This window comes from Lepidochelys kempii, chromosome 4 (genome assembly GCF_965140265.1).
Source record: "Lepidochelys kempii isolate rLepKem1 chromosome 4, rLepKem1.hap2, whole genome shotgun sequence".
Lineage (NCBI taxonomy): Eukaryota > Metazoa > Chordata > Testudines > Cheloniidae > Lepidochelys > Lepidochelys kempii.
The window spans coordinates 32,403,556-32,428,445 of record NC_133259.1 but is presented as its reverse complement, the minus strand read 5'-3'; the positions used below and the strand labels follow the sequence as shown (position 1 = coordinate 32,428,445).

General features: G+C 41.5%; 2 protein-coding genes across 3 annotated transcripts in view; both read left to right on the top strand.

The window, feature by feature from the left end:
• The window catches only part of CFI (complement factor I), a 30,072-nt gene extending 27,830 nt beyond the window's left edge, over positions 1-2,242 (top strand). For both annotated transcript variants that reach the window (XM_073340887.1, XM_073340886.1), the window contains 2 exons: positions 119-220; positions 1,816-2,242. In XM_073340887.1, the coding sequence (XP_073196988.1) occupies positions 119-220; positions 1,816-2,033 (320 nt within the window). In that variant the 3' untranslated portion in view covers positions 2,034-2,242. The remainder of the gene's footprint in view (positions 1-118; positions 221-1,815) is intronic.
• An 8,411-nt stretch (positions 2,243-10,653) lies between these two features.
• Positions 10,654-21,757, top strand: PLA2G12A (phospholipase A2 group XIIA). The gene is made up of 4 exons (XM_073340888.1): positions 10,654-11,239; positions 13,482-13,558; positions 15,555-15,720; positions 20,606-21,757. The coding sequence occupies exons 1-4, from the start codon at positions 11,050-11,052 to the stop codon at positions 20,722-20,724; spliced, it is 552 nt and encodes a 183-aa protein (XP_073196989.1). The 5' UTR covers positions 10,654-11,049; the 3' UTR covers positions 20,725-21,757.
• Positions 21,758-24,890: the final 3,133 nt, after the last annotated feature.

Genomic DNA, 24,890 nt, shown 5'->3' with positions numbered 1-24,890 from the left:
ATTGTATATAACACAATAGGTTATATTAAGTCAGGAAAACAAGTATGAAACTTTTGATTTATGACAATGTATCTAAAATGTATTTCAAATTCAAAGGTTCTATTCTTTTCTTTTTTAGGTTTTACCAAACAATTTGTTCTTCGATGGGGCAACATTAATTTATTTCCAAACTGTTCAGATATCTATAAAGAGCGCTTTTTTAACAAAATGGAATGTGCAGGCAAGTAATTCATCACTGTTATTTCTTTCTGGTGTCCTCATCAAGCCCACCACCCTGAAAATCTGAAGTCCTACCACACAGTGCTCTCTTATAACCCTGAAGTACAGTAAACTAGATACCACAGTGAAGCTCTTAGCAAAGTGGTAAGGAGCCAAAATGCTCTTACTAGATCTGCTGTAAAGTGATGCAGACTTTTAGTACCAACTTGCATGTACAACTACACAGCCATGTTTGTAAATGCAGTTATCATGACTACATGCAATTACTGTGATTATGCATGCAAATATCAGCAATTTTGTGAGAGATTTTATGTGCACAAGTGGGCTACTGTCAATTGAAAATCTGGCCTTTACTGTCTTTGGCCCAGATTCAGAAAGGTATTTAAGTGCATGTATAACTTAAAGCACATGAGTATTCCCATTGAATTTAATTTAACTATTTGCATGCTTAAGCACTTTGATGGGTGGAAATGACCTGATCCAACATTCTTTGTCCCCTGGAAGATGTTACCAACTTTTTAAAAGAAGAAATGATCAAACCTGGTCAGAAAGCATTAGCACTCTAGGCTACTGTTCCAAAAGCTGAAGTTTAGAGCCTTGAATTCAAAATTTTAACTTCAAGCTACTAGAAGAATTGCCACAAGCTTTCTTAAATTTAATATGTAGCCAATTAATATGACAGATGGTTCTGTCCCTCCTTTAATTCAAGTAAGCAAAGGCAATGCTTAAAAAAAAAATAGTGAAAAGTGGTCTCATTAAGATGTGAGAGAATTGAGTCTGATGCCTGCAAAGTATTGGGTCCTGTGGGACGCATGTTATCTCCTAGGTCTGCCATACTTTTCAACTGATTGTACTTTTATGTGGAAGGCAATCACCTGTTGCAGCAATGGGCAGCAGTCTAAAAGCCTAAGATATTAATCAAAGGTGAATTTTTAGAGAACTTATCGACTTCCTAGACATCAAGAAGAAAAGGGGAAGCTTTCTCTCCCCACAGCAAACACAAACCTTCAATATGGTTTTGGAACGGAGGACTGCTACTTGTGAGAGTATGTACCCACCAGCATGAGTAAGGGTTGCATAATCAAGCACTGTGTGGCTGGCCATCACACTCCACTGTCCACATCACAAAACACACCACCACCATCAGCAACAGCTGACAGTTTTTGGGAAAATTCAGAAGAGAGGCCACATTTTGATAGGCATGGTGATGGCCTCTTATTAAGAGAACAGCTAAAGTCCTAGGCAATGCTCTAGTACTGTGGCAATGGTGCTGCATTATTGTATTTTCACATTCTTCATACTTGATCTATTTTTCAGAACCACTGTATTCACTTAAAAAGGATGTTTGGTGCTTATTTTGGTTCACTTTCTATAGATTACTTTTGAAACAATATAAAATACAATGGACTGAATTCTGCTCTGATACTCTGGTATAAAACTTCAATTACTGTCTAGTAACTGAGTGAAGGTTATGCTAGTGTAATGAGGAGAATTTGGCCATCTATGATTTTAGAAAATAAGTTCTGCAGTCTTCACAATAGGAAAAACATGCATATAACAAATTTGCCTTGGTGTTTTTCCTCTCTTTTGCCTCAGGTACCTTTGATGGTTCCATAGATTCCTGTAAAGGTGACTCAGGAGGACCCTTGGTCTGTCTGGATTCAAATAATAGGGCATACGTGTGGGGTATTGTGAGTTGGGGTGAAAACTGTGGAGTTCAAGGATATCCTGGAGTTTACACAAAAGTAGCCAGATACTTTGATTGGATTAGCCGTCATGTGGGAAGGTCCGTTATTTCTTTATATAATGTGTGAAGCTTTGGGAACTAAATACTACATTCACAGCACCTACACACAAAAAAGAAGATTAGTTCTGCCTTAGAATCAGCAATCTTATTACATACTTGCAATTTTTGGAAGAAATGTTTAAACAAATCTTTGAAAATGCTGTTAGTGTTCGATAAATGTAATGATTCTTGTGGAAAGTGTTTTGTACTGAAATTAGTTCACTGCAATAAATGCATGCATACTATAAGGAAATTAAAACATCCGATTCTTTGGGGAAGGGGGATATTACATTTCATGTTTGTGCAGTGGGATGGGCTGTTAAAATGGAAAATTATGCTGAAAACAAGAAATAATCAAATGAATACACGACTGTTCAAACCGAGCAGCGAGTATAGCAACCTTAACACTGAAGAAATCCAGTCAGTCACACCAGCATGAGTATGATTACAAACCTCGAGGAAATGCCTAAAGCCTTAAAACAGACACTCAGAATAATACGTTCCACCAGCACCAGGTACAGAGGAATGAAACACTAACGTAAACAAAGGATGCATCAGCCAAGAGGGAGAGTAAGGGTCTGATCCCACACAAAGGAAGTCAGTGAGAACTTTGTCATGGACCTCAGTGGGTACAGGATCAGCCACTACAGCTTGGGGCCATTAACAAAAAGGGAGCACAGAGCAGGAGTGTTCTAACTCAATTCTGGTTCCTCCTAAATTTATGATGAAGCCACTCTACAGGACTTCTTGTGCTCTACATGCATGTGATGATACAGATGGGCGTTCTCAAGCAGAACCTAGAGGATAGACCATGCTCCGCATGTTTTTAATACATATGCACGGTGGCCATAGATGCTGGAACTAGAGGTGCTGGCCGTGCTGCCGCAACCCATGGCTTGAAATGGTTTCCATTATATATAGGGTTTACAGTTTGGTACAATGGCTCTCAGCACCCCCACTATACAAATTGGGGCAGCACCCCTGACTGTGGCCTGGCCTGAGGCAACTCCATTCCATGCTGGATATTCTTATCTCTGGCATATAATAATTTGTACAAAGAGATAAGCCTAGATCCAGGGCAAACCTGAAATCAGGCCAACAACAGTGGGCATTTGTGTTCTGGCCAAACCAAGAGAGCCAGAATTTGGCTCTAGGGCTGACGGTATGCTCTAAACATTAAATTACTAACCACTGTTGGAACTATTTCAAAGAGAACTATAGAGTCCCTAAAACAGTTTAGAATTTAATTGGAAATTAGTGAAAATGTTTGCATTACCTACTTCTAATGAGACATTACTCCTTTCACTTAATTCTCATATTATGGTAAAATGGTATAGACATTTTAGAGCGAATTCATAACCATCCGATTTAAACTGTACTTTTTATTTTCATCCCTCTTCCGCTATTTTATAGAATCACAAATGAGTGAATTTGTTTTGTGAGGTCTGACATATCGGAGTGCAATCCAGACCAGTGAGGGGCTCTGTCAACCCTGCCCTGCAACCCCTACCCTTACAATACCTTCCTGGTAGTAGCTTCCACCTGGGCTGCTCTCACAAACAGCCTTCCAGCATGCAAGTCACCATAGGTGCTGACTCAGTGGGTGCTCTGGGGCTGGAGGCACCCATGGGAAAAGAATGGTGGGTGCTGAGCACCCACCGGCAGCCCCCCTACCAGAACCTCCCCCTCCTCCCAGGGTCTCCTGCCCACCAGCGGGCCCTGCCAATCAGCGCCTTCCCCTCCCTCCCAGCACCTACTGCCTGCCACGGATTAGCTGTTGCATGGCATCAGGAGGCGCTGGGGGGGGAGGAATGAGGGCGCAGCATGCTTGGGCGAGGGAGGACGGGGGGTGGAAAGAAGCAGGGCAGGGGTAGAGTGTGGGCAGGACCTAGGCACAGCTGGGGAGGAGCACCCCCAGGTAGATTAGAAACTTGGCGCTTATGCAAGTCACACTCTAAGTGTCTGTGTGTAATTGTAGTCTGACAACCACACTTGGGTTACACTGTGGCTTTCATCAGCTGTGGTTATATCGCATGGTGACACTAACATACTCCCAGTCCCAGATTTCCCCCCATAAATGTAAGTCTTAGAATCATAGAATATCAGGGTTGGAAGGGACCTCAGGAGGTCATCTAGTCCAACCCCCTGCTCAAAGCAGGACCAATTCCCAGTTAAACCATCCCAGCCAGGGCTTTGTCAAGCCTGACCTTAAAAACCTCTAAGGAAGGAGATTCTACCATCTCTCTAGGTAACGCATTCCAGTGTTTCACAACCCTCCTAGTGAAAAAGTTTTTCCTAATATCCAACCTAAACCTCCCCCACTGCAACTTGAGACCATTACTCCTTGTCCTGTCCTCTTCTACCACTGCGAATAGTCTAGAACCATCCTCTCTGGAACCACCTCTCAAGTAGTTGAAAGCAGCTATCAAATCCCCCCTCATTCTTCTCTTCTGCAAACTAAACAATCCCAGTTCCCTCAGCCTCTCCTCATAAGTCATGTGTTCCAGACCCCTAATCATTTTTGTTGCCCTTCGCTGGACTCTCTCCAATTTATCCACATCCTTCTTGTAGTGTGGGGCCCAAAACTGGACACAGTACTCCAGATGAGGCCTCACCAATGTCGAATAGAGGGGGACGATCACGTCCCTCGATCTGCTCGCTATGCCCCTACTTATACATCCGAAAATGCCATTGGCCTTCTTGGCAACAAGGGCACACTGCTGACTCATATCCAGCTTCTCGTCCACTGTCACCCCTAGGTCCTTTTCCGCAGAACTGCTGCCTAGCCATTCGGTCCTTAGTCTGTAGCGGTGCACTGGGTTCTTCCATCCTAAGTGCAGGACCCTGCACTTATCCTTATTGAACCTCATCAGATTTCTTTTGGCCCAATCCTCCAATTTGTCTAGGTCCCTCTGTATCCTATCCCTGCCCTCCAGCGTATCTACCACTCCTCCTAGTTTAGTATCATCTGCAAATTTGCTGAGAGTGCAATCCACACCATCCTCCAGATCATTTATGAAGATATCGAACAAAACCGGCCCCAGGACCGACCCCTGGGGCACTCCACTTGACACCGGCTGCCAACTAGACATGGAGCCATTGATCACTACCCGTTGAAGTGATCACTACCCGTCTTGTACTGCCCAGCCCTCTCCTGGATAATCCAAAAATATTAAGTCCATTATTCCTTTAAGGGAACAACATACACCAGTTTACCACCTTAAATGGAGTTACCCGGACACTAATTTAAACACACTGGATTAGATAAAACAATGAAACAGGTTTATTAACTCCAAAGAGACAAATTTTAAGTGAGTACAAGCAATGAGGCATCCAAGTCAGAAATGGTTACAAGAAAATAAAGGTAAAAATGTTTAGTGCCTAGCTCCAAAGGAAAGTTTCTCACCGCATGCTTCCAACAGTATTACTGTCCAAAATTTCAGGTCAGGATCCCTCCCTTAAAGTCCAATGGCTGTTTACTTTGTCTTCTCAGGTGTGGACAGTGAGATGGACAGAGAGGGGAGGGCACCTCTTGAGATTTTTGCCCCTCCTTTTTATAGTTTCAGTCTTTCCTTGAAAAACAATTTCCACTGAGAACCAAGAGACAGGGTGTCTGGTGGATGAAGGAGACCTCATGCTATGAATGAAGGAGACCTTTGTTCAGATGCAGATCTTTGTCCCTGCCCCCTTTCTTGCCAAAGGATGGCCACTTTGTTGATACCTGGATGGGGTATCATTAGTTTTCCCTTTGTCTTTAAGAAACTGGTTTAGTCTCTCGCCACACTCAGTCATGATTTCAGCTTATGTTCATAACTTTGCACATAATGTTTCTACATGCATTTTACTATGATATCACTGATCAGCAAGTTGTGAATTTTCAAATGATGCCTCAAAAGGCATACTTTGTACAAAGATTACTACAACACTGTTTAGGGTGTGACTACAGGGGTACATTCCATCACATAAGGACATTGTCAAAGTAAGGGGTGTACAGCTCCCTATCTTCTTCCTAATTTGGCTCCCAATTCAGGAAAGCATCTCTATTCAGCAAAGCATTTAAAGAGGTGCATGTGGTTAAATCCTATATGGGAAGGCCCAGATCCGTAAAGGGGCTTTGACCCAGATCCAAAAAGAGACATAGGCATTTCAGTGATGAGGGTTGCAACATCTAACTTTTAAGAGCCTTGAAAAATCACAAAGCCTGAGTTAAGCACTCCCTATACAATACATGGGGAAAGGTAAACACCTGAGAATGGGCTCCACAAAAGTCAACACACCATGCAGGAAGCTGCCAACAAGAGGTATGCGTCCTAAACCCTGCTCTTCACAAGGAGTTTGGTGCCTAAATCTGGGTTTGGGGGGAGGAGCCCCCTCATCACCACCAATCTCTGCTTATGATCCACAACCAGGAACACCTCTCCTGGAGTCAGGTGGCTTAAGTACTTCAGTTGTTTCTTGAAAGAATGGCTTAGGCACCTGCCTAGCTCCACACAAAATGTCTAGCAGGACCCCATATAACCTTTAGTCTTAATGGTTAGAGCACTCACCTGGGATGTGGGCGTACCCCTGTTCAATTCTCCCCTCTACCTCATGAAAAGAAAGGATTTGAACAGGGGAGTCCCACCTCTCCAGTGCCCTCACCCCTGAGCTACAAAGCCATTCTATCTCTGCTCCAATTATTTAATTATTCAATTAAAGAATCGTTTAAACAAGAAAGATTGAGAAAAACCCACCTCAGAATATCCCATAGTCCAATGGTTAGAGCAGTCACCTGAAAGGTGGGGGAGCCCTGTTTAAATCCCATCTCATCAGGACATGGGGGGAATGAAACCAGGATCTTCTACCTCTGAGATGAGTAACCTAGCCATTGGGCCAAAGATTGTGGGGGAAATCTCTTTCCCCACCACTGTTTTGTGTAGCGCTCAGCACCCTCTGAAAACACCTATCAGGCCAGCCCAGCAGGTGAGATAAGCAGGGTAAGCCTATCTCCACCTGGTTTGAGGACCAGCTTGGGGGTGGGGGGGAGAGAGGACAGGACAATAGGCATTAGCACTGAGGCAACAGAACAAGTGTGACGAAGTACAACCCTTGTCTAGGAAATTTGTACGGGGAAAATGAAAGCGACAAGTGAATTCAGGTTTAGGCATCTTAGGTTTAGGCAACTTACAGGGTTAGGCATCAGCTGAGCAGGAGCTTCATGGATCACAGTGGTTCTTAAAAGTGGGACATTTGTGGATGCAGTCTGAAGTGCTTTCCTGAATGGGGGCCTTGGTTCATTGAACACCGGGAGAGTCTTAGAATATCAGGGTTGGAAGGGACCTCAGGAGGTCATCTCGTCCAACCCCCTGCTCAAAGCAGGACCAATCACCAATTTTTGCCCCAGATCCCTAAATGGCCCCCTCAAGGATTGAACTCACAACTCTGGGTTTAGCAAGCCAATGCTCAAACCACTGAGATATCCCTCCCTGCAAAATAAGGTCAAGGAGGGTACTTCCTTCCTCTTTGACAGGTGGGATAAGAGCTCCCCCCTTCTCTTTCAACTTGCTTTACCCAGTGCCAGTCACTTGTTCCTGTGTTTCTGTTGGTACTTACTTGAAAGTAATCATTTTATATCCTTGGGTAGAGAAATGAAACAATAAAATGCCGAGTGCATGGGCCTCTTGCCTGGATAGATCTTCCTGCTCTGCTTCCTGACCTTACCTGGGAGCAGGACAGCAGTGTCATTAACCAGCTTTCTGCTCTGATTAATTGTTAATTCTGTCCTGAAATTTCAAAAGCACTACATTTGAGGGGGTTGGTACATCCAAAAATGAAGGTCTCTTTGCCAGAATGAAAAAACTCTCACCACAATCCTAGTTGAGCTCATGTAAGTAGTACTTAGGATTTTTATTTGTTTACAAACTTAATTTCCAGAAACTCCAAAATGTGTTTTGCAGGTGAATTTACCTGGGCCTACATGTTCTCCTCAGCAAAATAGGAGTGGGCTCTTCATATTTAATAGTTTTACCATCATTCTGCCTTTTCATTACGGCCCAGTCCTACAGCCCTGTCTCACACAAGTGATTCTATCACTGGAGTAGGATCACTCGCATGAGTAATTGTTGCACGATTACTCTCCAATCACATTTAACAATGCCATGAAATAAAATACTGGATTGTATTGCAGAAATTAAATATATATAAATTCATTCACTATGTTCTGAATCAGTATACTTAAGATATAAACAGCCAAATCTTGCTAGGCATATGCGCACAAGCAATCCCATTGACTTCAAGTGAATAAGGTAATTATGATTTGCCCAAAACATAGTACCTCTGGTTTTGGAAGTAGTGTTTGCTCAGAGGAGTCCAACTGATGAAATACTAAGGTTTACTGATTTGTCAGGTCTCTGGGCTTGTTCTTTCTCCCACTGCACTCAATGTATAAGTGATATAGCTGATTGGAAAACTGGACCATTTTCCTGCAAAACACGTGACTGTGATTTCCTCCACCATCCAATCAAAACATTTCAAAAAGATTGTAAATTCAGCCAGCTCTAACAAATGGTCTTTGCTAACCCACTAAAACACCAAAGATTTGACATTACCACTTTCTACTAATGTCACCCAAAGCCACTGTCTCTCATGTGGTCAGCTCACAAAAGGAACTCTCCCAGTTCTTTACCTATCTTATTTTGAATCCATATCATTTCAAAATAATCTGTTCTTGAAACAGACATTACAAACTCAGGCGGAAAGGCTGCTCCCCGCCCCCAAATGACTTCTTAAAACATAAAAAGAAAAGGAGTACTTGTGGCACCTTAGAGACTAACCAATTTATTTGAGCATGAGCTTTCGTGAGCTACAGCTCACTTCATCGGATGCATACCGTGGAAACTGCAGAAGACATTATATACACACAGACACCATGAAACAATACCTCCTCCCACCCCACTGTCCTGCTGGTAATAGCTTATCTAAAGTGATCATCAAGTTGGGCCATCTCCAGCACAAATCCAGGTTTTCTCACCCTCCGCCGCCCCACACACAAACTCACTCTCCTGCTGGTAATACCCCATCCAAAGTGACCACTCTCTTCACAATGTGTATGATAATCAAGGTGGGCCATTTCCAGCACAAATCCAGGTTCTCTCACCTGGAGATGAGAGAACCTGGAGATGGCCCAACTTGATGATCACTTTAGATAAGCTATTACCAGCAGGACAGTGGGGTGGGAGGAGGTATTGTTTCATGGTGTCTGTGTGTATATAATGTCTTCTGCAGTTTCCACGGTATGCATCCGATGAAGTGAGCTGTAGCTCACGAAAGCTCATGCTCAAATAAATTGGTTAGTCTCTAAGGTGCCACAAGTACTCCTTTTCTTTTTGCGAATACAGACTAACACGGCTGTTATTCTGAAACCTTCTTAAAACATAATATGGAATAGATTAAGTCTTACTTGTCGTGGAGCTCTACAGTTTTTAACCCCTTTCCAAACAAAATAGAATGCACTATATTAGGAATATATGAAGTCCATATCTTCCCCATATTATTAATGCAGATGAGGATTTTTTGTTAAATGACTACATTTCACTGGAGAGGGAATCTACTTCAAGGGCATATCTTGTAGTATTCATGGTTCCACAATTCTTGCACAGCAAATCAAATCAGGAATACTATATAAATGCTACAAAAACCTTTATGACCTAAGCTGCTTCTTAACTTATTTTGAACCACAAGTTGTTTTCTATAGCAGAATATATTTGAAGAAGGCAAATATTTCAGAATTTAGCTTTAGCTTGGCTTTAGTTTAACCCAAAGATTTATTTATATAATGGGGAGAAACCCTCACAAAGATCTCAAAACTGCAGAGCAAGTTACAAACAAATTATCTAGGAACTGAAAAGCCTGGTACACATTCTTTGTAATGACAGGTTTCAGAGGAACAGCCGTGTTAGTCTGTATTCGCAAAAAGAAAAGGAGTACTTGTGGCACCTTAGAGACTAACCAATTTATTTGAGCATGAGCTTTCGTGAGCTACAGCTCACTTCATCAGATGTTTACCGTGGAAACTGCAGCAGACTTTATATACACACAGAAATCATGAAACAATACCTCCTCCCACCCCACTGTCCTGCTGGTAATAGCTTATCTAAAGTGATCAACAGGTGGGCCATTTCCAGCACAAATCCAGGTTTTCTCACCCTCCACCCCCCCACACAAATTCACTCTCTAATAGATCCCAACTCCTGCACAGGCTTAAACGTGCTTAACACTTTACTACCAGTAGTCCCATTGAAGTTAATGGCACTGTTAAGTGTAGTTAATTAAGCACATGTATTTTCAGGATCCAGGCCTAACCCATCACAACTCGTCTGACCTAACTCACAATATGTGAAGTGCTTTGAGATCTGCAGACAAGGGGCTAAGTGTTTCATCTATTATTTAAAACAGTTTTGTGTTTAATTCATTAGCATCCGTGAAATTGGGGCTTTATAGCTCTGTAACGTTGGAAAGCTTTAAATGGAAGACAGGACAGCAAAGGGCAAAGTCCTTCCGTAGTCTACAGTCCCCACGGGCAGCACGCAGGTCAGGCAGTAGAAATTGTGGAGCCGAGCCGAGCCGAGCCAGCCGCGCGCAGCCCGGGGCAGAAGAGCCCCCACATCCCCTGCAGGGGCTGCCGAGCCTCAGAGCCAGGGCACGCGCCGCAGAAAAGCCGCGCTCCGAACTCAGGCTCCTCCGCCCAGCGCCCGCCTCCCTTCCCGGCAGGGAGAGCCCCGCCCCGCCCCGCGCCCGGCCAGGCTGGCTGGCTGGCGGAGGCGGGGCCCGGCCCGGCCCGGCGGAGCGGTGCTGAAGTTGCACGGGATGGTGGAAGTTCCGCGGCCGGGGCAAGCGGGGGAGGCCCGGGCTGCGGGCAGGTGAGGCGCGCGGGTCGTCCCCAAGGTGCGCGCGGCATGCAGCCGGCCGCGGGGCCATAGCGAGCGCCCCGGCCAGCCCAGCGCGGACTCCCTGGCGGCGGCGGTCCCCGAGCCCGAGCCCGAGCCGCGGGACCTTCTGCGCAGGTAATGGCCTGCGCCCTGCTGCTTCTGGCCTGTGGCTTGCTGGGTCAGTGCCAGCAGGAGCCCCAGACCCCGGACTGGAGGATGACCCTCAAGACCATCCGGAACGGGGTGCACAAGATAGACATGTACCTGAACGCGGCTCTGGATCTCCTGGGAGGAGAGGACGGCCTGTGTCTGTATAAATGCAGCGATGGTAATAACAAGTCATAACCTCCTACCAAACACCCGGCTCGGGGGAGGGAGGCGCTGAGCTCCCAGCAGAGGTGGGCCTGGATTTTGGCAGAGGGTTGGAGCCAAACTTTGCAGCGGATCCCTTTCCAAAAACATACTAACTGATGGCAACGAAAACTAGATCTGGCTCTAAAAACTCTCGCTGAACTCTGGGGGAGTTCAGTTCCAGATGCCCTCATGCCCTGGCTTGGGTCCATTTCTAGGGGCAACAGATCAGTTTCCAGGTAAAATGTTGAACATCTGGTTAGGATTAATGCATTCTGAACCATGACGTCATCTGCGGCTTTTGGTTTAGGAATTTCTCTTGCCCTAATGTACCGTCATATAAAGATTTCTCTCTCTGCCACCATCAAACCCAGAAAAGAACAAAAACTGTCAGGTTCTACAGTTATTTTGATAACTGATATCTGTGGCAGCCTGACATCATTAATATCTTGTCTGGAACTTTTAAAAAAGTGTATGTTAAAAATAGGGTTAAGTACAGCCCTGTCTTCACACCAGTCTTCTGTATTACAGGGTTTAGTTTCCTTATCTTGGAGATAATGTATAGTGTCTACATTGTACTCATAAGTCTGACACAGGATTTTTGGTTGTCAGTGATTTTTTGTTAACTTTCATGACAGTGTCCAATGTTTTTGTCTGTAGCAACTCTAACTTGCTGTATCTTAGTAGTAATAAAACTGTTCTGAATACTCTTCAAAGTGACCACTCTCTTCTCACTGTAGTTAGTTGCCACAGGTGTAATTTAGTACTTTCATCATTTCAAGGGTCTTTATTACAGAAGTATTGGGCACTTAAGGGAATAACAGTTAAGCGTAGAATGGTTATTGGCTGTACTAGGATATGTTGTTTTTCAGACTTTTGTATATGAAAAATAATGTTCCCTGAAACTTCCATCAGAATTGCTAGTCCAAATTCAATAGTAAAAAGAGGACCTATTTAAGTTACTGTAGAGAAGTTACTCAATTTAACAAACACACAGTTGCCAGAAATTTAATGAAAAACTTAGAACATGATTGCAGTGAAACTTGAGCTTTGGCTTAATACCTATTAAGTTAACACATGCTATTGCACTGGTAAAACAAACTAATTTAATTTTATGTCATTGGGCATAAATATGTTGCCTGGAAGGGTCAAGACGGATTCTTTTCCTCCAGCTAGGACACTGCACATTTAATTAGGTGTAATGTGTGGGGATTTTACTTTCCTCTGCCCCTCTTATTTTTCATTGCTAGAATCTATTTAGCATATGTAAGATACTTCAGTCAGGGACTTTTTTAAAAAAAAAAATCACAAAACTATTTATAACCTCAAGACATATGAAAATGTTAAAAATGGAAGATTCACTGCATAAGCCCTTTTCAATTGGGATAGTATAAAGTCCCATCTGAAATTTCTTCCTTACACTAAATGCATTCTAGCAATTTGTATGTACATGCAGTTTTTCTGTGATGCCTCTCTCTGCTTTAGGAGTAGCAGTGACATCATGCATTGCTTTCTAGCCTCCAACTTCTACATATACCCTCTCCCATACACTCCCTTCCGTAGAATGCTTCCTTCAGTTTGGTCTCAGATGCCAAAAGCAGTTTAGCTTATTCTTTAAAAATTCCATATTTCTCCTTATTGTAGTGTAGGGTATCACAGTAATTTCATGGCATTTCCCCTTTGCATGCTTTCTAAAATACCAAGGAAGCCCTGCTCAAACAGAATCAATCAATGTTGTAGTTGTACAGAAATAAGCAACAATATTTCTGTATCATGTTCACTCCAGTTCGTAGTTCTGATGTCTAAAATGAAAATTAAGAGCAGTGTCTTGGATTATAGATAAGAAAAGTATGTAGAAGTCTTGGTAAGTTTACTAAACTTGTTTTTCTGCTTTTTAGTTCTCCCTGCATATAGTACACTTCTGCCTTACCTAATATATTCTTTGTAGGCTTGATGTTTTGAATTTGGATAGCTAAAATCAAACCAAATAAGTAAATAAAATATTAAGAAGTACTTAATACCTGTAGCTCCCCCTGACTTGCAGCGTGGTGGGAGCTTTGAATATTCAGGTGCCTAAATACGGATTTAAATGCCTAGTGTTAAGCATATAGTTTTGAAAATTTTGGCCTATATTATTTTAAGCAGTAAAATAGGGGGTCTGTGCAGTAGCTTGAAGCAAAAGATCTGTACTCAATGCTTTTAAAATTCCTTTTTTACAGGGTCGAAGCCTCTTCCACGTTATGGGTATAAGCTTTCACCACCAAATGGATGCGGATCCCCGCTATTTGGAGTTCATGTAAATCGTTCCTTCATGCATTTTATTTTTTCATATTTACTTGGACTTTCATATTTAAAAATGGGTTGTGAGCAATCTACTTCAAAAAGAAGTGTGCTAGTTTTACACTTCCATTCTAAACATAGAAATGTGCATCATATTTATAAGGCCAGAAGGGACCATTATGATCATTATGCAAGTGGTCAGACTAAAAGAAGCCAAAGAATCTCACCCATTAATTTCTGTAGGAAGCCCATAACTTTTATTTGAGTTGTAGCAGATCTTTCAGAAAAATATCCAGTCTTGATTTAAAGACTTCAAGTGATGGAGAATCTATTATATCTGTATATAAGCCGCACTGTTTGCTAAATTATTCTCACTTAAAAGTGTGCACCTATTTTCTAGTCTGAACTGGTCTATCTTCAGCTTCCTGCCCTGGTGCTGAAAAATTGGAAAAGGTTCAGAAAAGAGCTACAAGAATGATACAAAGTGTGGACAGTTTGCTCTATAGTGAGACAGCGAGATGGTTAAAAAGAAAAAGAGTACTTGTGGCACCTTAGAGACTAACAAATTTATTTGAACATAAGCTTTCGTGAGCTACATCCGATGAAGTGAGCTGTAGCTCATGAAAGCTTATGCTCAAATAAATTGGTTAGTCTCTAAGGTGCCACAAGTCCTCCTTTTCTTTTTGTGAATACAGACTAACACGGCTGCTACTCTGAAACCTGAGATAATTAAGAAGCTCAATCTATTTAGTTTATCCAGAGAAAGCTAAGAGGTGACTTGATCATGATCTCTAAGTACCTACATGGGGAAGATATTTATGGTTGTATATTGTGTGATTAGATTTCCTAAACGAAATATTCATGTTTTTCTTAGTTTGTGGCTGAATTTCTGCAATGACATGGGAGAAAAAATTAGTCACTACTAGTAATAGATAGGGCCCTACCAAATTAACAATCTATTTTGGTCAATTTCATAGTCATAGGATTTTTTTTTTTTTAAAAGGCAAGTTTCATGATTTCAGCTGTTTAAATCTGAAATTTCACAGTGTTGTAACTGTAGGGGTCCTGACCCAAAAGGGGGCTGTGTGTGCGCTGGGGGAAATCACAGGCTTATTGTAGCAGGGTCACGGTATTGCCCCCTTTCCTTCTGTGCAACTGTTGGTGGCGGCGCTGCCTTCAGAGCGGGGCAGCTGGAGAGCAGCGTCTGCTGGCTGGGAGCCCAGCTCTGAAGGTAGCACCACGGCCAGCAACTGCGCAGGAGTAAGGATGGCCTGGTATGATATTCTGTGCTGCTGCTGGCAGGCTGGTGTCTTCGGAGCTGGGCACCTGGCCAGCAGCTGCCGCTCTCTAGCCACCCAGCTCTGAAGGCAGCGCAGAAGTAAGGGTGGCAATACCTCAAACCCCCTACAATAATTCTGCAACCCCCCGTAATCCTCTTTTGGGTCGGGACCCCCAGTTTGAGACATTCCGGTGACATCTGCATAGTATAGGGTAAAAGTACACAAAAGACCAGATTTCCGGGGGGAGACCAGATTTCATGCTCTGTGACACGTTTTTCATTGCTGTGAATTTGATAGGGCCCCAGTAATAGACTAGTAACTGGATGTTTGCTAATATAAACATTTTTCTTCAGTACTCTAGAATATTACAGGAATGATATTAAATGAATGATCATTCAACAAGATATCCACCTCCCTCCCCCCAGCAAAAGATCTAAGACCTGCAGTGGATGAAATAGAATATTTTCTGATTTAAAACCAATAATATTGGGTTGACCTAATGATGGCAGAATCCTGGATTCAGGTCCTCTCTCACTGTCCATGCCAGTAACATTTTGTTTGGTATTTGCAGTAGCAGGTAATATTTTTTTGTTGTTTTTGGTTTTTTTAAATAACTTCATCAACCAGATTGATTCAACAGTGTGCATAGAAGGCAGGCAATTTTTACCAATCCCGATGCAATAAAATTATCTTGTTGGCTGGAATACCAACCTTGATTTTTTTCCTTTTCAGTTTGACATTGGTATCCCTTCGATGACAAAGTGCTGTAATCAACATGACAGATGCTATGATACCTGTGGCAATAGAAAAAATGATTGTGATGAACAGTTTCAGTATTGTCTCTCCAAGATCTGCAGAGAAGTACAGAAAACACTAGGAATATCAGAGAGCGTACAGGGTAAGGCAGAAAAATAGCATGCAAGTTATATTGAGTTGATCTTTTACTGAAGTTGTATAAAGACTCAGACTCATGGACTTTAAGCCCAGAAGGGACTATCATGATCATCTAGTCTGATGTCCTACAACCTCAGGTCACAGATCCCCACCCACTCCTGCAGTAGGCCCATAACCTTGGGCTGAGTTACTCAAGTCTTGAGTTGAAGACTTCAAGTTACAAAGAATCTGCCATTTTCTCTAATTCAAACCAGCAAGACATCTTGCTGCTCCATGCTGCAGAGGAAGGCAAAATACTTCTAGGATCTCTGCCAATCTGAACGGCTGGGAAAATTCCTTCCCAATCCCAAATATAGCTATCGGTTAGACAAGTGATACTCAGACTGAAGCAGCAGTGTCCCCTGCGGCTTTGCAGCACATGATATTAAAACACTGATTTAATTATTAACCATCAGGATGGTTTACTGTGTTTTTTTTTTTTTTTTTTTTTATCAACTACAATTGAGTAATGAGTAATATTTGGTCAGTCATTTTGCTCTGAGAATTTTTTTATATAAATTCAGTCGGAGTGTCACTGGTCTAACTGATATAGATATATAAAAAATTCTCAAAGCAAAATGACTGACCAAATATTACTTTAAGGCCAGAAGGGACTATTATGTGTATATATCTAGTAAATGAAACAATGAATTCACACTACTGTGTGTCTTTTGGATAATGTTGATTGCTAATTTGGCTCCTGAACTACTGAAGTCTGAGTATAATGGAGTTAGACCACAACAGCATGGCGAGAGCCAGACACACACATACTTGGAAAAATTCTCTGTAGTAACTCAGGGCCCTCCCCATCTAGTGTCCAATCTCTGGTCGTTGGAGATATTTGCTAATAGCAGTTGTGGGTGGGCCATAAGCCATTGTAGACAATCTGATCATATCACCCCCTCTATGAATTTATCAAGTTCAGTCTTGTAAACAATGTATAATGGTAATAACACTTCCCTGTGTCGACTGGAAATACCTCACCTGATGCATCCTAGGACTGTATCAGCCTCCAGCCACATCACATTGTCATCCTGGATCGACTAATGCACCTAGGGCTTTCTCCGCCTCTGTCACTTCTAACTGATAGGTCCTCAGCTTATAACAAGAATTCTTGCTTAGGCCCTGCATGCATGGCCTTGCACTTTGCACTATGAAATTTCATCCCATTTCTATTACCCTAGTTTTCAAAGATATCCAAATCTTCTTGTATGATGTTCTGGTTTTCCTCCATATTGGCCGTATCTCCCAACTTTGGGTCATCTGCGAACTTTATCAGCCCACCCCCACTTTTTGTGCCAACGTCATTAATAAAAATGTTAAATAAGATTGGTCCCAAGATCAATTAATGAGGAACTCCAGTAGTAACCTTCTTGCATCCTGACAGTTCACCTTTCAGTGTGACCAATTGTAGCCTCCCCTTTAATCAGTTCCTTACCCATCTTTTGATTCTTATTAATATTCTTATATTAATCCCCATCTTCTTCAATTTAACTAATAATTTCCCATGTGGAACTATATCAGATGCTTTACTGAAATCCAGGTAGATTAGATCTACTGCATTTCCTTTGTCTAGAAAAATCACTTTTATTCTCAAAAAAAAAAATAAAAATCAAGTTTACCTTTATGTGCTTACCTGCTCTCTCTTTCAGAATTTATTTTATGACCTTGCCTACAGTTTCCTGGATTTTTTCCCCCCACGCACACACTTTTCCTTAAATATAGGTATTATATTTGTAGTTCTCCAGTCATAGGGTCTGACCCTCTTAATTTTTTATATTTGTTAAAATTCCGTGCTATCGGATTCGCAATTTCATGTGTCCATTCCTTTAACATTCATGAATGGACATTATTCACCCTTCCCCTGATTTGGTCCCATAAAATGCTAGAGTTCGGCTTCCACCTCAGATGTGGGTATTTCCAGTTCCACATCCTCCTTCCCATTAGCCACCCTACCACTGTTCCCAGACTCCTCATTACTCTCATTAAAAACTAAGGCAAAACATTCATGTAAGTGTTGGGGCATACCTAGATTGTCTGATCTCTACCCCATTCTCAGTGCTTAGCAGTCCCATGTCGTCTTTCTTTGTGTTCATTTTATTTGTATGGCTAAATAACCTATTGCTATTGGTTTTAATTTCCTTTGCAAGGTTCAATTCTGCTTGGCTTTTGGCAGTTCTCCCTTTTCCCCCTGTGCTTTTTGATCTTCAAGAGAGAGCCTACAAGAAACAGAAGAAGGGGTGGATCAGCAAGGAAAAATCACCTGAAAAATCTTGATGTTTCTCATCAGCCTCTTCTCTCCTTCCCTTCATCATCTGCTCAAATCTCTTTCATAACTCAACCATAGATTCTAGTTGCATCTCCAAACATCAGACCCATCTCTTCCATCAGAGCTATCAGGTGGCATTTCATACAAATGAAGCACCTTTCAGGTACCTTCTCCAGAATAACACAAACCACATCTTTCACATCCAGTCATTTTCATTTTCTATTCTATTCTATTCTATTCTTCAGGTCACTACCACTGCTGCCTGTGTAGCGGTTGTAGCCTTCTCTCCTAAGCACCTGTCGGGGTGCAACACACTCTCCCCTGTTCTCATCCATTTGCTGTTGGGCGGGCTGGCTGCCTTTATAGGCATGCTGATTAGGGAAGCTCTGCCCCCAATCAGGGTTCAGGTGTGATCAAAAGCTCTGCTTCTCTCGCCATACACTGCCACCTGTTAGACTCTGCAAACTGAAAACAAATCAGCAAACAAACACACACTTTCAAGAACTCACTCGTAGGAACAGCGGCTTGGCTTGCCTCCCTTCTCCTTCTCCCAACAGATCTTCCAGCAGCCAATGGGAGCTGCTGGAAGCAGTGGCCAATATGTCCCTTGGCCTGCGCCACTTCCAGCAGCTCCCAGTGGCCTGGAGCAGCGAACCGCAGCCACTGGGAGCCATGATTGGCCAAACCTGCGGACGCGGCAGGTAAACAAACCGGCCCAGCCCGCCAGGGGCTTTCCCCGCACAAGCGGTGGAACAAGTCTGGGAACCACCAGTCTAAACTAATTGAATCTGAACCTGGGAGTAGTAATAAACTACTGTTATTTCACTTTCCCTCCCTATTTTTTTTAAGAGAAGAGATCTGTGAGATGTATTTTCTGGCTTTTACATATGTAGAGCTAGTAAAAAAGGTAGAGGAAGGAAAAAATTCTCTGCAAAGAACTACAACTTAATATTCTTCACCTCCTACACCGAGCTTCCCTAAAATACTACCCTAACGTGTATCTTTGTTAGACTGAAGTCAAAAGTGAGAGACTATGAAAAGAACTGGCCTAAATATTAAACCTTGTATCTTTTTACTTCATGATCCCTTTTAATGCGCATGAAAACCAGCAGTACCACTTCATAAAAATTACTATAATCCGATATATTGCTGCAGCACTGCAAATAAAATATTTTTTGTTGCATTGGATGTGATTTAACCTGCTGCTGCATGTGACAGAATAAATTGCAGGCAAATGCTGAACTGTTTCCTTTTACAAATAAAATACAGTTATCTCTTAGGTAGTGAACATTAATCCTTTGCCTAAATGTTCCTTTTAAAGTTTGAATTTTACTCTTAACAGGGTGGGCTCCAGTTACTGAAAAATCCAAGGAGACTCCTGTTCTCTTTCCAAATAATTGAGGTGTCGGTTATAGACTCCTAATGAATTTATTTGCCAGGAACGCACATTCCGGAATCCAGTGGCATAGCTGTTGCTCTTGTGACAAGAGAGTAGCCTCTTAAATTTTGCATTATGTTATATATTAGAATTGGTGCTATTTTTAGTATTCTCTTAGTTACCAATCTTACTCCCATTGAAGGCAGCAGAAGTTCTGGCAGGGACTTCAATAGGAGGAGGCTCAGCCCTTAATTTAAGGGCATGTCTACACTTACCTCCAGAGTGATTGATCCAGCGGGGGTCGATTTATCGTGCCTGGTGAAGACGTGATAAATCAACCGCTGAGCGCTCTCCCGTCAACTCTGGTACTCCACCGGAGCGAGAAGCGTAGGTGGAGTGGACGGGGGAGCGTCAGCAGTCGACCTACCGCAGTGAAGACACTGCAGTAAGTAACTCTAAGTACATCGACTTCAGCTATGCTATTTTCATAGCTGAAGTTGCGTAACTGAGACCGACTTAGCTCCACACCCCAGTGTAGACCAGGCCTAAGTAGGGGAGGAAAGTAATGCTTTGTGCAACAGCAGTAGAGGGTGGAATTATCTTTAAAGAACAATACTATGTTTTGATCTGACTTCTGTGGGAGTGCATGCTATGCTGCTTTGTGATCATGGATCCAGTACTGCAAATGTGCAATATTTGACAGCTCCAGATTGTTAAGTGCTGTGCTAAAACAGGGCCACATTGCTTGGTACCATGACTAGTCTGATTAGGAGCAATATGTTTGCAGGAGGAGGCCCTCAAAGTAGTTTGACTGCAGTGAAGTATTTGTCAGAACTAGTGAGAGATCTGCCATTAAAGCCAGAGGCATAACACTCAATGCTTTTTCACATAAATAAGGGCAACACGAAGCTGTATTACTACAATTACATTTGTATTGCATTTTCCACAAAAAATGCATCTACTCTATAAATGTTAATTTTGTCAGAAGTTGAAATATGAAAAAGATTCGACGTGTTGTGGAAATTAGAGTTGAAAATGATCATACATACATTAATTCATCAGGCTATGTTCACTATTTGTGCTTTGGCAAGTTGAAAACAATCTTTAAGAAAAAAAGAGTAATGTTTAGTTATTACAATATTCCAGTAAAAAGTACTTCTAAAATGATCTTATACTGATTTCATCTCCCCTTGTATCTTGCAGCCTGTGAATCAACTGTTCAGTTGTTGTTTGATGCAGTTATACATTTAGGATGTAAACCATACCTGGATAGCCAGAGAGCTGCATGTATGTGCCAATATGAGGACAAGACAGACCTATAAAAGAAGACACTGATGAAAGCTGATGAGCTAGAACTAAGAAAAAGACAATGTGTACGGAGAGCCAGTGTTTTGTTACAAAGCTGTTTAATTTCATTTTCACAAAGCATAACAAAAAATGGTTCAAACATACACTAAAGTATTTTCCTATTTTAAAAAACTGCTTAGCCCTCCTACTCTCTGACATACACTTGGAGCTTGAAACTGGAAGTGGTTTCCTTCAACATGTGCCCAGGGGCTTGAGGTAGGGTTGCTCATAGAATGCTACTGCAAAAACTATTGGTGTCTTTTGCTTTAAAGAATTTAAAAATTGGTGGTGGGGAATGAAAGGAGCATGGGAACCAGATAGACTAGAAACATTAAAGGTTGGTAAACCCAAAACTTGACCTACTTTAAAAAAAAGTTTGAAAAGTCTATCTCAACAGGAAAGGAAGATCTTCTGTGTTTGAAATATTTTGTGGATTCAGTATGTAATCTTAAATGTCTTGCACTTCTGTGCTTTTGGTGAAAGTATCACTGTGATGAAATGACTTCTGTTTCTCTGCTTCAACTATGTTGCTATGTTCTCATATACAGTATGTTGAAGGCTATACCAAACCTAGAACTAAAAACTGCATCTTCCTATCCGTTTTATATATCAAACTCACTTCTGAAGCACTAGTTAGATCGGAAACACTGGCACTTTTAAGGCTTAAATTGCAAAATGGAACAGTGTAGAACCTAGCAAAATATGAGGTGATACTTCTGATGTGACAACTTAAGGAAGCATTGCTGTTATTCTTACAAATTATTTCTTAAAGAAATATTTTTAATAGATGTTTATATTTTTCAAATCAAATTTATTTTTATTAAATGTACCACCCAACAGAGGCATTCTATTTAACAAAGGTGTCTTTATATGTATAGCAAGGATGGATCTTAATTGTCTAAAGAGAATGATTTTATATTTAACTCTTGTAATGTAGACTGTTACTGTATTCACTTATCTTTTTGGCTTATCTTCCTTTTACTCTTTTCTTTGGGGTTTTGTAAAAATTATAAAGAAAAATGATTTTTTAAAGTGTCTTGGTATTTCTGCTACTTGTGCAAGGGTCAGAGTATCCAAAAACATCTATGAATTTATTGCTATGTGCAGCTAACAAATATACAATTCCTAAGTTTCCCTCCGTGCATTTTTCCCTATGACTTTTAACTTGGGTCAGCGAAAGTTATTCAGTTTTATGTCCAGTGTTGTTTTATCTTCATTTTCTGTACTAACTTTAAAAAAAAAAAGTGCAAATTTCAGCAAGAGACCATGGATTTTGATTGTTTATCTCTAAGGCCAGATCTATACTACAAAGCTTGGTCTGATAGCTATGGCAATCAGGAGCGGGTGGGAACCACACATGCCAGAGCCAACATAGCTATGTCAGCAAAAAAAAAACCTCACTAAAAATGCAGCTACACCAATAGAGTGCTTCTGTCAACATAGCTAATGGTCATTCAGGGAAGTTGTGTTCCTATATTAGGGCCTGGTCTAAACTACAAAGTTAGGTCAATTTAACTACATTGGTCAGGGGTTTGAAAAATCCACACCCATGATCAGTGTAGTTAAGCCGACCTAAGTTCTTGTGTATACAGCACTAGGTGTGGAGTGTTGCAGCAAAAGCTAAAAGATCATGACATTGAACCTCTGTTTTGTATATGCTTTATAAAACTGGATTGTGGAAATATTTAGTTTGCTGGGATTCTCTGCCTTAGTTTTTCCAGTGTACCCACCTATAAGTGCACAAAGTATTTATTCCTTTCAAACTGCACAATTGCAGGCAGATAGAAGTGTTTTGGGAAACGTTAATTGTGTTTTGTGACTATCGTACTCTGGCTAGTCTTGATTTCCTGTCTGCTGTTCTAAAATTATTATTGCCAAAGTAGTGATCAAAACTGATGTAAGCTGCCACATCTAAAATTTTGACTGAACAAATCTAAAAACAACAAACGCTCCCTTGAGTTGTAAATCTCACTGGGGTAGGTAAGAGAGTTTTTACACTACACACCTGAATGAGGGAACTTTCTACTGCTGCAACAAGCTGTGTCTTGTTCTCCTCAAGCTTGTAGAGAACTTGCAGTGTAAAAAACCTTGCAGGAAACGGCCAGCTACATATTAAAAGGAGAAATACGTGTTTGTATTATTCAGCAGTGTTGAAGGTGAGTGTTGCAATGGCATAAATGGTCTCACTTGCAGTACAAAGGAAGTGTTTAATTTCTTCCACAGTATAGAGTGTTTGCATTTCTCATGAGGTTTCCGTATGGCAGAAAGCTGCTGGATGTCAGAAATTCTTGCTCAGACAAGTATCCATCAACACCACAAAAGGAAAATAGGTAAAAATGCATTATACAATAACCCCTTCTGCACACAAAGGTTACCTTTTTGTGCCTGCATCAGTTAGATCAACAGCTAATCACTTAACATAGTTGTAAAATCCCTCTTGTTCCCTAATGGAATTTAACTCATTAATGTGCTCTCCTAAGCAGTGTAGTCTGCTGCAACATTTATTTAAACATACCCACAAGATGTCCTAAGAGCCAAGGATCTAGTCCAAATTCTGTACCAACACTGGCTAGGACATGTTCCACAATCCACAGAAAACCGTTTTCTGTAGATTGGGCTGGAATGCTTTGAACAAAAGAAGGCCCGTTCTCCCCTCTGGGAGATCAGAAAAGCAGCAAGTGGTATATTAATCTGCTAGATGTAGTTGTAGTTCGGAGACACTTGCAGTAAGACTACAAAACAACCACAAACCATACCAGGGTAAACTGTTCCACAACACATACTTGCCTAGATCAAACAAAGCTTTTCCCTGTTGTCCAGTTTCAGCTTCTTGCAGTTGGCGGTTTGGTGACACCCAGAGGATGGGGATGCATCTCTGGCCATCTTGACTAATAGCCATTGATGGACCGACCTGTCCTTCATGAATTTATCTAATTCTTTTTTGAACCCAGTTATACTTTTGCCTTCACAACATCACAGGGCAACAAGTTCCACAGGATGACTGTGTCATGTGAAGAAGTACTTCCTTTTGTTTGTTTTAAACATGCTGCCTATTAAACAGAGTAAGAAAAGCAAAATCCAAAAAAAGTACAATATCATCTTAGTCTATATAATATGAAATATTTTAAATCTATTTTAAGCTCATGCCTATTTCATTCAGTGATTCTGGTAAGATACAGTTTTTCATTTTACATTAAGCCAAACTCCAGTTTCCTGAGGCATCTCAAAACTATGAATATGGCTGTTAAAACGACTTTAAACCTTGGTGAACAAAAGGCTGCTTTGGGGAGCTGTAGGTTTCAGCAAACTATTGTTTCCCTTTCTCTGAGTATCCCTCTGGAGCTCTCAGCCCATTCCCTTGAACAGTCACAGAACTTTCAGATTCACTGTTCCCAAAGACATACCACACGAACTGCTAAAAGTAGCAGCACAGATGTGAGGACAGGGGGGTTAGTGCAGGCTAGCAACACAAGTACATACCCAGGGTCACCACTCTGCTAGTATAGCCATGCTGCTGTGTCTACACTGCTATTTTTAGCCATGTTATGTTAGTATAGGAGAGTGTTACTGATACCAGTCCAACGCCATATGCACATCCCATGACAAACTCAAAAGAACGTTTTCTTTTAATATAGACAGTTTTGTTCAGCTACCCACTGACTTCTGAAACGGTTCCATTATATATTAGAGGTATCACTCTTAAAAGACACAAGAACAGAGCAAAGAACTTGCCTGCAGTTGATTCCTGAAACTTAAGCAGTTCACAATCTGTCAACATTTATGGGTCTACAGTATAACAGAAGAGTAAAATAACTCACTCACTAGGTAACTATGTGGTTACACTTGGATTAATTTCACTCCTGACAAAGTAGCTCCTCCTAATCCTTCAAGTGTGAAGTTTTAACCATATCACTGAAATTACTATTGAGTTACCATTAGGATTTAATGTGCAAAAACAAAAGAGATGGGCTTTTTGGTGGGGGAGGGGGGGTTTGGTGAACTATTAGCTGTTAGGTCCATTTATTCTAAATGCAGTCATTTTGGTTAGCGTAACTGGACTATTTTAGAGTGAAGGGAAGAACTTTAATCTGCTCTTTATTCTTTATGGACTCCTCCTCTATTTCCCTAATTTATAGTTTTT